General features: G+C 37.9%; 1 protein-coding gene across 3 annotated transcripts in view; it reads right to left on the minus strand.

Annotated features, from left to right (window-relative positions):
* Positions 1 to 16,000, minus strand: part of FSTL5 (follistatin like 5) — a 786,036-nt gene that overhangs the window by 199,482 nt on the left and 570,554 nt on the right. For all 3 annotated transcript variants that reach the window (XM_024126648.1, XM_024126650.1, XM_024126649.1), the window contains exon 7: positions 14,843 to 14,963. In XM_024126648.1, the coding sequence (XP_023982416.1) occupies positions 14,843 to 14,963 (121 nt within the window). The remainder of the gene's footprint in view (positions 1 to 14,842; positions 14,964 to 16,000) is intronic.

A 16,000-nucleotide genomic window follows, 5' to 3' on the forward strand; every position in this document is an offset into this window, starting at 1 on the left:
GTGGTTTAAAATACATACTTTAATGTTTCATCAGGGCACTAATAGTAGAAACTGAAAACAAAATAAAGGAAGAAAGTGATTAAGGTGGAGAGAAAGATTTACTTAGGAGAACATCTTAGAGGACAGAGAAGCCAACAGATATGAAAAGGAAAATGAAATCTTAAAGTCCATACACACACACATACATATACACAGAAACACATACATACACACAGACACACATACACATGCATTCACACACACACACACACACACACACTGTGGAGAGGCAGCTCTGAGGACTAACTTCTCTTAAAGTAGGTTAGAAAATGAGGAAATGATTTAGTTGTCTATTTAATAAAACCATTGGTGGTCTCCAGCAATCTGTCAGCAGAGGAGAGTGGAAAAATCTCAGAGAGCAAGCTAAAGTAACTCTTCAAAGAAATCCAGAACCAGGAACTAATGAGAAACAGTTATTTATCTATTAATGTGTATTCATTCAGCAAATATTTAGTGAGTCATAACTATGTTCAAGGCACAGTGTTAGGCGTGTAAAAGGAGAGGGAGGGAGGGACGGAGGGAGGGGGAGGGGGAGAGAGGGAGAGAGGGAGGGAGGGAGGGGGAGAGAGAGAGAGAGAGAGGAAATCTCCAGTGAGGGAAGAAGAAAAATGAACTATAAACATATTAGATAAATATTTACCTTATTTAATTAAATTTAACATGCTATTATTTATATACCATTAACAAAGAAGAAAATGTTGCCCGTTAATAGACACATCGTTTTTATAACCATATGTTGTAGAATGTATCCCTATTTCAAATATGTTGAGATGTGAGGAAAAACCTCAGTATTAATAGTATGCTAGGATATACACAACTTTTTAGAAAGTAATAGTGTTGTGAAGAAATAAAATTGAGAGGGACCAAAAGTGTGGGAAGCTGAGGACTCGTCGTAATCTTAAACTGTGTACTTTGAATAAGTCTTCCTTGAGAAAGGGACATTTAACCGAAGAGTTGAAAGTGGTTGAAACTAAGCCTTGTAGGGATTTGGCAAAGTATCTTCAGGCAGGAGGAGTAGCCAACCGTGCACTGGTTTTATTTCAGGACAGAATGGCAATGAGCATTGAGAGCGGCTGAGAGGAGTTTGCAAGAGGGAGAAGAACATGATAGGAAGATACTGCAAAGTCAGAACACTTATGGTTTTGATGTGCATTCAGGAGACTGGTTTCTAATCTGAGTGATACTGGGAGCCAATGTGGCCTTTTAAGCAGAGGCGGGACGTGACTTAACTCGTAAATGTGAAGTTGGGGATACCCAAAAATAGGAATACTACTGTTAGGTAGGGTTACTAAAAAATAAGACTAATAGTTCATAAATCTCTATCAAGTGTTTACACAAATCGTGGAAAAATACATTAGAAAGACAGAGAAAAAGTAAAAACTTCTCCTGGCATCCCTGGATGCATTTCAAGTGACAGTTACTGAAGGTAGCTGTCCTCTGTACCTAACGGCACATGACCAGACAATCTTTGGAATTAGGACTCTGAGGGAAAACACGGCCAAGATGAAACATACTCAAAGGACTCCAGGGGGGCTTCCCTGGTGGCGCAGTGGTTGAGAATCCGCCTGCAGATGCAGGGGACACGGGTTCGTGCCCCGGTCCGGGAAGATCCCACGTGCCGCGGAGCGGCGGGGCCCCTGAGGCATGGCCGCTGGGCCTGCGCGTCCGGAGCCTGTGCTCTGCAACGGGAGAGGCCACGGCAGTGAGAAGCCCATGTACCAAAAAAAAAAAAAAAAAAAAAAAGGACTCCAGGGAAGATAATGATGGATCATGTCTGGGCATAAGTTAGATACCATTCTAAGGGAAGAATAGCCCCTGGGTGGGATTATTCAAATCAGTAAGGAGAAGTTGGAAAAGATTTGTTTGGACTATATATAAAGAAATACATGAGAACAAAATTGTGTGGGCCAGAAAGCAGAGAGCAATAAAAACGAAGGAAGACCCTTGTTTGTAGCACACTCTGCCCCACCAGAGGAAAAAGGAAAGAGCCAAACGAAGTGGCTGATCCCTCCTGAAAGAGATAATGGAACAGTTAAGAACAAGAGGGCATGAGAAACAGGGAGAAATGTAGCAGAAATAAATACAGCACAAGGCCTCAAAACTTGCAAACCGAGGACACGAAACACCGTGGAGCTCACGGGAGGTTTAGGTCGGCAGGAGCCCCCAAAGGCACAGTGTCCAAAAACATTCATCTCATTTTTTGTTTCAGAATCAGCTAGAGGATATATGCCAGCTAAAACAGTGTGGGGCTTTGGTGTAATCCCTATGGATCTGGTTTCACAAGTGCAAGTAATTCCATCAGGGCACTGGGTCCAAAAACGCCTGTTCCCAAGGGCAATATGATTGTCTTAACATCGTTTTTCTGAGAAAGGGGACACTGTACAGTTTGCTCTTTCTCCCAGAAAGTTTATGAGCATTGGGCTCTTGTGGCAAAATCAGGCTAGATATACACTAAATGTACTCCCTCTTCTTTGTGAGCCCAGTCCCAGTTTACCTCTCTCAGACTCCTCTACAATAGAATGTACTAGTTGTGAGTCCTGATAAGCAGCAAAAGCACTGTCTGCTACCACAAGGCCCGCCCTATGAATCTCCAACATGATCCTTCACATGTGGTCTCTTTCACTGTCTGTTAAACACAGACGATCCAGTGGAGGACTCCAAGGCCTTGGGGAAGTAATTCTAAAACTATCTGTGGTGCTGAAGATATTTTCCCTCTTCAATTTCTGGAGTTACCAGAAAATAAGACCCCTTTCATAGATGATGTAGCAGTATGAATTTACTGGAGAAATTTTAAAGATTACTCATAATTTCTATACTTTATCTCATCACCAGGTAACAAACGGTTTGCAGACTGAAGCAAGGACATCCAGTAGCACCGTCTTATATGATGCTATGGACTGCAGCAAGACTGATCCTGGATCACTGGATGGCTGCATGAAACAGAGCCCCCCAGAAACCCACAGCGGGACTGCAGTAGAAATGAGAAGCAACATGATAAGTAAAGGTAGGATGTTGGTTAAACTACTGGAGTAAACAGAGCAACAGTACTGTCAGTGGCTTAAATAAGATATAAATCCTGGTATGTGGTCATAAAGGGGTATGGTGGCTTCACAGTGGGGACATGGATTAAGCTGTTTTAACACAGAACCAAATACTTTGGCTTAAACAAGATATAAGGCCTTGTAGGTGGCCAGATGATGGTTGGGTAACTTGCTCTCATTGCATACATGATGTATTCATTGCCTTTTGCTGCTGTAACATGTTACCATAAATTTTGTGGCGTTAAGCAACACAAATTTATTTTCTTACAGTTCTGAAAGTCAGAAAACCAAAATAAGTTTTACTAAGGTGCCAGTAGGGTTGGTTCATTTTGGAAGCTCTAGGGCAAACTCTACATCATTGCAATTTCTGGTTTCTTGGGCCACTTACATTCCTTGGTCTATTACTCACTCATCAAATCTCTCCAACTTCTTGCCTCTGCCATCCCATCTCCTAATTTCTTCTTTGACTTCCTTGCCTCTCTTGTATGAGGACCTTTATAATTATACTTAGGGCCTACCAGAATAATATCCTTATCTTGAGAACCTTAACTTAATCACGTATACAAGTCCCCTTTGCCATTTAAAGTAGCATTCACGTTTTCCAAGGATTAGGATGTGAATGGCTTTTGTTAAGACATTTTCAGCCTACCACACCCAGGCACCTTCTATTTTAGTTCTTCTGCAAACATCAAAGCATGACTTTCTCCAAATTAAAAATAGCTCCCCAAGCTACCACCACCAGACCCATACTCCAAAAAAGCAGAAACAGTTAAAAGAGGAAGGGAAGGCACATAGCTTTCCTATTTTGGTCATAATTCAGACAGTAAATGCATTAGTTACCCTCACATTCCAGTGGCCCAAAATGTGTCACAGGACAACATCTAGCTTCAAAGAGATCTGGGAAAGGTAGATTTTGGTGGGTGGCCTTAGGCCTGCTAAAACTGATCTTTTATTACTAAAGAAAACTAAAGAGAATTATTTGGAAGATAAAAATCAAGTTTTCTCCACATATAGTGACAAAACTAACCTATTTATGTGTGGGTTTGATCAATTAAATATAAGTTATTTAACCTTGGACAGTTGACACAGAAAGAGTCATATCTTTCCACAGCAAAACCAACTTTTTTTTTTTTTTTCTGTCATTCTCCTCCCTTCATATACTACTGAGTGCCTGCTGTGGTTTTGGCAGAATTAAAGTACTGAACTCTGAGAACAAAGAAGTATTACTTGTAATTTCTAAGTTTACTTGATATTTTCTTGATGACTACATTAACCATATCCACTAACTTTCAGAACTTTTACAAATTAGCGTCATAAGAAAACATGCCTTTAACTAATGTAACCAATCAGGTTTTTAAGAATGGTTCCTATGAGATAAAAGATCATGATGGAAATTAATAAGATAAACCCTCTGCCATAGATAAATAGAATACATAGGAAACAACAGTTATCAAATATTGGAAACCAGCAGCAGAGGACTATGATTCCTAAAATAAGGGAAAAAGAAAAAAGTGGGATGAGCAGTAGAATTGCCTCAGCTATCAGCCAAAAGGCATTTGGTTGATATTGATGCAGAGAGGGGCAATCAAAAGTTCTCAGTGAACTAAAGATAAAGATATTGGAATTCAGGAAAGCTTGGCAGCTGGAAATTGCAGGACAGAGTACCAAAAGGGAGAGAAATACGTTGAGAGAGAGCTACAGGAATCTTAATAGGGGTCTTTGGGGGCTTTGGTTCAATGCATAGCATAAAACTCCACAAAGTCAGGCAAAATTCAATTACTATAGCAAGAAATAAAACCAGGGAGCTATAATTGTAGAAGTTCCAAGAGCTTACATAGTGGTAGGCGACATATGAGTTGGATTAATCAGACTTCAGACTAGAGAGACTTAACTGAAAAACCAGATGGGAGAGCTCATAGAGACTCTGGAAATAATGCATCTTAGAAGGTTAATGAAAAAATTCTAGTATAAAGGCTACTCTAGAAATAATCAAATAGAGTTTAAAAAACTCTAAAATATAAAACTGACATACAGGTAAATTAATGTCAAAACAAAAATCAATACTTCTCAAAAGTATCCAGCAAATCTCTCTCAACAATTTTCACCATCCAATTTAAAAATACTTTAACAGACAAGAAGAGAGAAAATTAGACTCACATGCAAAAAAAAAATTAGTCAATAGAGACAATTTCAGAGATGATGAAATTAGCAAAAAAAAATTTTTTTAATATCTGGTATGAAAAGATTGAAAGATTTAAAGGAAAGCATGAAAAAATGGGGGATAAATGCAGATCATAAAACAATAAATGGTAGTCCTAGAGTTGAAAATACAATATCTGAAATAAATTTTTAAAATACTCTGGTTGGGATTAATAGCAGACTAGACACGTACAAAAAAGATTTGTGAACTTGAAGTCAAAGCAACAGAAACCATCTGTACTGAAGTACAGTAAGAACAAAGATTGAAGAGAAAAAATGAACAGAGTTTAGTAGTCTATGTGAAAATAGTAAGCAATAACACATATCGGTAATTGGATTCCTAATGGAGGGAGAGAGCAGAATCCTGTTTGAAAAGAATTGACAATTTATTTTTCCAAATTTGTTGAAAAATGTATACCAAAAATTCAAGTTGAGCAATCGCTGCAGGATAAATCTAAGTAGAGAAAATAAAACCAAGGCATATCATAATCAAATTGCTGAAAGCCATTGAAAAGGAGAAAATGGCAAAAACAGAAGAGAAATTAAAAAAAAAAAAAACTAGAAACACGAGAGTTTTCATTAGAAATCATGAAAGCCTAAAGGTAATAGAATAACATGTGGAAAGTGTTGAAAGAAAACAAAAAGGAAAACTATCTGCTTCAAATTCAATATCCAGCAGAAATAATTCTTTAATGAAGAAAAAATTAAAATACCTTTAAATAACAAGGTCTGAGAAAGTGTATCAGGAGCAGATCTGAATTACACATTATTAAATAATGTTTATTAGGCTAAAGGAAAATTCAGAAATTTGGATTTACATGAAAGAATGAGGGGAATTAGAAAAGATAAATGTAAAAGTCTTGTTTTCTTGTGTTTTTTTAAAATTCTTTGAAAGATATTTAACTATTTAGAGCAAAAATAATACAACGTATTATGAGGTTTATAACATATATAGAAGTAAAATGTTTGACAATATTACCACAGTGAATGGAAAGAAGAGAGATCAATGTATACTGTATTAAAGTTCTTATTTTATACGTGAAGTGGTAAAATATCTGAAGATACATGGCAATACGTTAAACTTGTATATTGTAAACAAAGCTTTCACTTACTCCTTAAAATATCAACAAAAAGCCATAGCTAATAAGTTAATAGTGGAGAAAAAACAGAATTCTAAAAGTTATGTAATCCAACAGAAGGCAGACTACAAGGAAATAATGAATAGAGAACAGATACAACCATTTGAAAACACATAACATGAGGGTACACTTAAATCCAGTGAGAATCAGCCCAGGAGAGAGATGTTGAAGTTCTCCCAAAACTATGAACTTCAAGAAACTGTTTCACTGAAAGGAAGCCAAATTAGAAATTAGGGAGGACATGACTGTTTAGATTTTACTTGTCCTTAAAATGTTCAGACTTTCTTTAGACTTTATGTCACAAGGGCAGAAGAATTTAATTTTGGATATTAATTACTTTGGACTAATTTCATTGTAACTTTAATCTTTGAAGTATTATTTCTCTCTGGGAATTTAATAATTAGATTATCTATTAAAATGTGAGCATGTCTATGCTCTCACTATTGCGTAATTGGAGTATCTTGATATCATGATTTAATCTAATTGCAGAAGCTCTGAAGAGCTCTGTTAAACAGTGTAACTGCACATAATTTAGCATGAGAAATAATAGAAAGACTCTTTAGGCCTTTGAGTTAATGAGGTAATGTACTGTTCTATCATATTTAAAAACCTTCTGGAAGCAAACATATAGTGCCCACCAGTAGCCCTCGGGGGGGGGGGGAGATACAAAAGGGAAGCAACAGTCATTAAGTTAAGGACAGCCCTTAAGTATGAGTGTCCCCACATTCAGCTCTGAGAAAAGAAGTTAAGTTCAGATGGTTGATTTGGGAAGTGATCCCAGGAAGCACAAGTTAAAGAGTAGGAAAAGTACGACAGAGGAAAGAAAAATAGCACAAAAAAGGGTTAATTCCGGTGAGGACACTGAGGAATCAGGTACAATGCACCTGAGAATCTTCCCACTGAGGAGCTGGTGCTGGGCTTCCTACCCATTGACTCATGCCCCTCATCGGTTAAGGACTGTCCCTGGGGCATTCAATCCCTGACACAACTGGGCTACCTGAAGTGAGGCTGATAAAGCTTCTTGGGTCAAATAAAGTCCTCAGGAGAGTGGAAGAGAGACAAATTCCTGCAGGACCAGCTGTCAGGGAATGTCCACCACAGCTGAGGAGGCCCGAGTGGGGCTTGGAGCAAATCATCAAGATTGAGGGCAAAACTGATTTGATACATGTCTGATCTCAACCCCTGAAGAAACAGCCACTCCCTGAGATCCCTATATGCTTATTTTAAAGTCAAAATTAAGAGAATAAAGCTGGGGAATCTGAGGAAGGACATATACTCCTGCTTCGCATGTTTCTGGGGAATCAAATTGCTGGACCAGTAGTTCTCCAACTTTATCATCAGTCATCAGGTGGGTTTATAAAACACAGATCATCCTACCTCATGACCGGATGGATCCCCTGATTCAGTAGGTATGGGTGAACCCTGAGAATTTGCATTTTAAAAAAAGAGACAAATGAACTCATTTATAAAACAGAAATAGACCTACAGACATAGAAAACAAACTTATGGTTGCCAAAGGGGAAAGGGGATGGGAGGGATAAATTAGGAGTTTAGGATTAACAGATACACACTACTGTATATAAAACAGATAAACAACAAACACCTACTGAATAGCACATGGAACTATACTCAATACCTTGTAATAACCTATAATGGGAAAAGAATCAAAAAAGAATATATATATGTATATATGTATAACTAAATCACTTTGCTGTACCCCTGAAACTAACACAACATTGTAAATCAACTATATTTCAATAAAATGTCTTAAAAAAATAAAATAAAAATTAAATAAGTTGCTCATGCTAATTGCTCAAAAGCCACAGTTAGAGAATCACTGAGCCAGAGTGACCCTCCAAACTTCTCTCTCTCTCATCCTTTAGTAACTCACAGTGGGAAGAAGAGAGAGGAGGCACTCGGCCTTTTGCTTCCTGCTTTCTGGACCTTACTGACTGCAGGAAGGTTATATCCCCATTTGTGCTTTGTCCTTGCTGAAAGCTTAGCAGGGAAGGCTGCCTGAAACTGGAAGTTCAATTCTATTATGCATGAAGAAGCAGGCCACTGGTGCTCCAGACTTAAGTCACTTTCTCTAAAAAGCTTTATCAGTAAGAAGATGATGCTTTGATGTCTATATGGCTATAGCTCCAAATGATGTTTCCAAATTCTGAAGGAGAAACATAGAGGTGTTCTACACAGACATACTATAGAACCAGAAATTTTGTGCAGAAGTTTCTGACATGAGTAGAAAAACAAATCCACTTGATATTATGTGTGAGGTCTTAAACAATAAAGGAGGGAGAAATAACAGCATGCATATGGGTTTGTTTTTTTTTTTTAATATGGACGAGCTTTCTGCCCAGAGGGTAGTGTAAACACTGAATGACTTTTAAAATTTCATACATTCTGTATCCTAAGCTGAAGATCTAAAGCCGATTTGCTTTATGTAAAAAGAAAAAGAAAAGCATGAAATGAATTCCACTGGTAGAGTCAAGCTCCTTTGATTTATACATAATGTTTCTTCTGACAAGGACACAGAAGCACTCTCATATTTCAATAATCTAATTTTGCATTGTTTGAAAAGAAAAAGGGCTATTGATAGACTTTTATTTGGCTCGCACCCAGGGATATTTAAATAGACTTTGCACTTCAAAAACACTCTTTAACAAATTCCAATGACTTGTGGTATTGGCAGAGCTTTTTATGGTAATCAATAATATATTTTATTTTTATAGCTAATTGACAAATTGTTAAGATAAATATGTTAAATTCCCTATGGAAACCTGATTTTCTAAAGGTCTTTTTAACCTTTTCTGAAAAGTGGATAGAGATTGAAAAATGAGTTAAACTAGTTTTAGAGATTTATTGGGTCCATAAATGTGCTATTTGTCTACCTAATTTGCATTTTTCTCGCATGTTCATTGTATTTTTCAGTGTCACAGCTCCTTCTCAACTATTCTTTTGTTATTGGCCTATAACTGTTCTGAGTGACCTCAAGTTTACTATACTTATTTATACACAAAGCATACATTTAAAGTTATTATGCCAAATATAAACAGTATAAAACCAAAGGAAAGGGAAACACCAAGAAAAGCGACAAATCACTTATTTAGCAAATGACTTGCAGGGCTGCTGTTTTATAGCTAATTCTACCATTTCTAAACATTTTATTATGAAGTGATAAACACAACTTGTTACCTACCCGGTATTTATTCTCACCTTCCTCCCTTCCTCCTAAATAACTGAACGTTTCATTGTTGTGAATGGCAAACCCCAAGGTCAAAGAAGCATCTTTAGCAAATCTCTGCATTTAGAGGGTCAGTGGCAGTTACTGTCAGCACTTCCTTTAAAGTTCTTTTAAAAGTGGGCTCTCAGGTGTCAGGCAGTATTTTTCCTTCCTCTTGATTACTTTTTCCCTGCTGAAATGTGAACACGATGGCTGGAATTTTCACCTCCGTTTGGAAAACATTGAGAAAGGAAACAATGTTCTAACCACAAATAGCGGAGCATAGGATAGTGATGACATTGTGGGGCTGCCATCCTGAGCCACATCATCTGGGCTTCTTTTACACATAAGAACACCACACCGGTATCTTCTTTGTGCCCCTGTTACTTGGGGACACATGGATCTTACCGATCCATGCATAACACATTTTCTACCCAGGTTTTTGGCTTCTTCAAGTAGGTTTAAATATTAAAAATGATCCTTGAAATACACTTATTGTCTTCCCTGGTTGATAAAAATGCAGTAGAACAAGGTTGGTTGCTTTTTATCGGCTGTGGTTGAATTTGATGAATTAGTGTTAGTCTATACTTCATTTCTCCCTCTCAGCTAAGGCAAGAACTGGCAAGTTAGATTTAGAAGAACAGCTGGGCTGTCTAAACATCTGTCAAATCTTAATGGTCCATATACTCCTTTATATATGCTTGACCTAAATAAAAGTATTTCTTATAAACAGATATTGCCAGATGCCTTAAGAAAATGTTTTGAGGGAAGGTTTTGCATTTCTTTCTCTCTAGTACCCCATTCTAGTAGTATCTGGCCAACTTGGATACCCCAGTCAGTTTTTCACTTCGTTTCTCATTTCTCATGGTCTCACATCTTTCCTTACCTACAACTTTCCTTACCTTACCATTTATTCTGTGTTCCATCATTCTAATCATCCTCCTGTAAATGTACTTAAATTTATAATGTCTGTCTCTCTCCTACGTACTTATGTGACAAAATGAGATGTTGGTAAACCCAAATCTCCTCTTTCTATGATTACAAGTTCGCAGCCAACCACAACAGAAAGAAAACATACGAATATATATATCATCTCAAGAACACCCAAAGATGTGTCCAACATTCCAACTACATACTGCTATTTTTATAACCCTACCTCCCTACAACTTTTCTCCTCAAATCACTAAAGCTCTCACAAACTGCCCACTTTCAAGCGTTGGTACAGTAAGTCCCCTACATACGAACCTTCAAGTTACGAACTTTCAAAGATGTGAATGTGCGTTCACATGTCCAATAACATAAGTTAGTTCAGGTGTCTGGCGTACATTGTCACATAAGTGCATCCTCTACAAGTAGTTGTGTCTTTGTGTACTTTACTGTACAGGACTGTATACAGTACAGTAGTACAGTATCTTTATTTCAAGATCAGGATGTCTGGAAGCAAGTATAAATGCAGCGGTGAAGTGGCTGGTACTGCTAAGAAGCACCGGGAATTGGAGGCCCAGGGAAAGGATGAAGAGAGACAAGAGGAAGAAGTAACCGAAGAACCAGAGAGATTCACGATGCAGGAAATGGTGAGGGGATTTTCTCTATCTGAGGAGACACTGTTAGTTTTTGAGGCACAGGACCCGAACGTAGAACGGTACATGAAGGTGGCAGCAGCCGTTCAGAACGCGATCCAGTGCTACCATGTCATCTATGACGAGAAAAAAAAGCTACTACCCAGACATCACTGGATCATTTTTTCAAGAGGGTAGATAGAACTGAATCCAGCAAGGAACGAGAACTGGTGCCATCAATGTCAGGCGTGAGTGAAATGGCAGCTCGCCCTCTGTCTCCTACCGCTGATGATCCTTCAGCTCTACCAACTCCACCTCCTCTCCCTCCTTCAGTCAGTAACTCTTCTTGCCTGTTCCCTCCATGCCAGCCCCTGGTGGCCAGCTGTTGTGCGGTACTACTGTACTTTTCAAGGTGCTGTACCGTAAGATTAAAACGTGTTTTCTATTTTTTGTGTTGTTTTTCATGTATTATTTGTGTGAAAAGTATTATAAACCTATAAACCTATCACAGTACGGTACTATCTAGCCGATTGTGTTCATTGGGTACCTAGTCTAACTTTATTGGACTTACGAACAAACTGGACTTACGAATGTGCTCTTGGAATGGAACTCGTTTGTATGTCGGGGACTGTTCCTCATGACACTGAAAGAATCCAAGCAATGCAAAGGGGATTTCCTCACGCTCCCCCCCTGAGCATCTGCTCCCAGACTGTCTGTCCTCCTCCCTGTCTCAACAGATTAACTATCAGTCTTCCAAAGAACAGCCCTTCCATCTGTGTACTAGATTATATCAACTTTTTAAAGACTTGATTACTGCAATTTTCCCCTTTTTCTCTTATATGAGCTGCTTTTCATTTTTACTGGACTATTCACATCAACATAAAAGATAATCACATCTGCAAAATGCAATTCCCTCTCTTGACCCCAAGTGACTCTCCACTTACTGCACAGTTCTCTCTATGTTCACTTTCGACAAACATAATATCCTTGTTTCTCTTTCCAAACCCCATCCCTTCACAAAAACATTTATACCAAGGATTTCAAAGCAGATTAAATGTAGTAGGAGGTAATAGGAAGAGGTTGATTTTACTCCCAGGTTTAGGGATCTTCGTTCCTGGGGAAAGGAAAGCACCAGTACTCAGTCTAGGCAAACACTGTCAATATTGAATTCCTCTTAATTCATTCATAATGCTAAGCCTGAAGGTGGAGGAGAGGCAGCACTGTTTCTGAGACCTCATTATTCCTTTATTCTCATATTCCATCTTCAGAAAAACCTGAGATCAGAGTAATTAGTTAATGCACAGGAAGGATGAAATAGGGACACCGCATTTCCCTGGCACCACTCAAGGCACATCTTACAACATAAATGCCTGCGGTTTGGCTCAAAGCCTTCTTCCTGGGCTTTCCAGCTGGAGCATGGCAAATGAGAGAGCTATGTAAGAAACCGACACCAGGCGTGAATGGGGAGCAGGCCCTCAGAAGAGCATCCATTCAGAATGGCTTTCATGCTCTACCATGCATCACAATTGCCTGAGAAGCTTATCCAAATGCAGATTTCAAATCAAATTTCCAGAGAGTGCTGTTGAAACTCAGGTTCTAACTTTGTGATATTTTTCCCTGTGGTTCTGCTGCAGGTGGAACATGTACCCTGCACCGCTCTACAAACTAGCTAGAGCTCTAGTGTGGTAGGCACTTAGACTGGACGAACAAGGGCTAGAAGCGAGGATGAGAGGTAAAAGACAGAACTTTTGGTTAGCCAAGCACAAAATTGGAGAATCTTTCTCCCTGTCTTAAACAAACAAACAAACAAACAAACAAACACACCTAAAAAAACACCTCAAAGCATCAGTTTTGTCAATTAGGCCATTAGCCAGTAAAAATCACCACAAAGAGGGAGACAAGGGCCAGGCTGCCTACAACCACCAGTTCGTCATGGATGCAGCACCCAGATAGGGAACATCCCACACACACTCCTGTCCTGTCCTCCCAAGACTGTGAGTCCTCTGGGACAGCTGCTATCTCTGAACACCCAACTCCAAACATCTGGGACCACTGGGAACAAGCCTCACCTCCTTCACACTTTGTCTGTTGTATTCACTGGTTTCTGTGAAAGCCCGTTTCCAAGCCTTGACCCATGTGTAGCTGGCAAATGGGTTTGCACCAGAAACCAAAACCTAAATCTGCTTCTGTAGAGTGTCAGCAATACTCAAACTTTGCCAGAGCTGCTCTAAGTCTTTGCTCAAAACCCTCCAACACCACTTTTAGCAGAAGTTAACATAAATCTTTAAATTAAAGCGTCCAGAGATAAGAAAGGAAGCTGCCAACAAAAAAAACAAATGGAACTAGCTGGGACCAAGATGGGAATAAATCTGACCTCCAACAGACCCTCAATCCCATTGTATGCTGATTTTCCTACATTAGCATATTAAGTGACAGGCCTCCCTGGTGGCCGTGACTGGACACTAAAGACAAAAAAAGATAAAAAGGGGGCGGCACCCCTCTCCCTCGGAAAAGCACTGCCCTTTCCCCAGGAAACTAATGCCATAACTCCCCATCATTAGTCTCATTCCTCCTCCCTTTGTCTTCACTCTTTAAAATTAAATTCCTTTTGCCAGGTAGGCAAGAAGTTGATCTGGGAACTTAGTTCCTGCTTCTCCATTCTTTGGTCACTGAATAAAGCTTGTGCTTTGTCCATTTCAGCTGCAGCTTCATTATTGGCTGCTTGAACAAAACAGAAAAAGAACCTTCCCCTAAAGAATCCAAAAAAAGAGTGGATATATATATATGTATAACTGATTCACTTTGCTGTACACCTGAAACTAACACAACATTGTAAATCAACTCTACTCCAGTAAAAATTTAAAAAAAAAAAAAAAAAAAAAAAAAGAACCCTGCCCTGCCGGGTAGGGGGAGCAGAGTCTATATGACTTAATTCAGTAACAAAACCATAAGCTCCCCAATCTTTTCAAACTTTTTTTCCGCTCTCCTCTTAATTCATTCAGTCACACTAGCCACCTTGCTGTTCCTACAGAAAGCCAAGTAAGTTTCTGCCTCCTTTTTGTAAACCATAGAGTAAATTAATATATATATGCGTATGGAAATTAATTAGTGTGTATTCATGAATCATACATACAATACTATTATCAATTCAACTAAATAACTAAAATGTGAATTAAGTCAGAAATAAAACAAAGCACTGATTGTAAGATTGGTATCAGGCTACTTGGCCAATGTTCATAGCCATTAAATTAATTATTGAGATTATAAAACTTTGTACATAAATAAGTTTTCTATATCACTAATAAGATCAACTAAACATCTGATCTAACTAAAATTTTTAAATGCTTAATTTTTTCAGTTTCTAAAATTTATACAGTTGCCTAATTGTTGATATTCTAAAGTTGAAAAAATAGTTTAAATTTCCTATGCTTTAAAATTCCAGTCAGAATGAGTTACTCTGTAATGTTTCATGATGAGAAAAGTGGTACAAATTTATTATATTTACTTACTTTTTTTTAATTGGAAGGGTTTTACATTCACAGTAAGTCCTGAAACTCATAATGAAGCCTTCCTAGTCAACTGTGACAGTCTTTGAATACCTACTGAAGCAAAAAGCAATTAAAACACCCCCACGTTTCTTACCATTCACTTGAAAGATGTGAGTCTGATAGATGTCTTCATAGCCCTCTGCATAGCAGGTGTAATTGCCCATGTGAGTTGTGGTGACCTTGGTAATATATAAGGATCCATCATCTCCAAAGTCCTATAGAAAAAAAGTAAAATTAAATAAAATTAGCTGTTTTTACTTAAAATGTATTTCAACAATTCACTTTAAAAAAAAAATGTACTCAGGAGCAAAGTAAATTAAAATATTATCTTTAAATTATCAAAATGATCACTGTTAGTTCTATAAAGTTGCAAGATTTTATAGGCTGTAATTACTATTTTCTCAAGACAAGTTTTGTTTAAAAAGTGTAATCTCAGTATTTATTTGAAATATATGAGTTTACATAAAATAACTGAATTTTCACATATTTATTCTAATTCAGTTTACATTTTAATGAATAAAGGTATAAAATATTTTTCTTATTTATAGCTAAAACAAATAGCTCTTAACTACATTCTTCACATTTTTAATTGTCTATTAAGTTTTATATCCTTTAATTATATCTTTACCTAGGAAAAAAATATTAAAACAGTGTGGTTTCAGACATAACATTTATAGCCATATCAGTAGAACAGGATTTTTTAAGCCTCCCAGAAATAATCAGTACATTAGCTAAAATAACCAAGGCATTTCAAATTTATGGGGGAAAATATGCATAACCATTGTAGAAAAAAGATTAAAAAATCTTGTGCTGTTTATCAAAATCAAATCCAAGAAGCACCTCTGGAAGAGTAAAGACCAGAAAATCTTCTCTTTCATAAAGGGAATGAATACACTGGCAAAAATTGTCATAATCAACTTATTCAGAACTTTGGAAATAGACAAAGGCTCACACCAGCGCACACAGCATTAATGGAAAAAGTGGCTGAATTTCAGCAAGGACAGCGAGGCTGGTTGCTTCCCTCTCTTCAGAGCTGCATGGAAGCCTTGGACCACCAGCTTTGTAACTCTGCTAGCAGTGAAAACTATCTTCCTAGCAGACCCTGGAGAGAGAAGTACGGGTTTGAAGCTCCTGCAAGACCCCATCCTCAGAGAATCATCACAATCTGCCCTACATAGCAGCTCCCTGAAAATATCCATTTTCATGAATTCTTTTTATTTGAGCAAGACTTAGAGTTGAGTCCATATGTTTC

This window comes from Physeter macrocephalus, chromosome 7 (assembly GCF_002837175.3).
Source record: "Physeter macrocephalus isolate SW-GA chromosome 7, ASM283717v5, whole genome shotgun sequence".
Lineage (NCBI taxonomy): Eukaryota > Metazoa > Chordata > Mammalia > Artiodactyla > Physeteridae > Physeter > Physeter macrocephalus.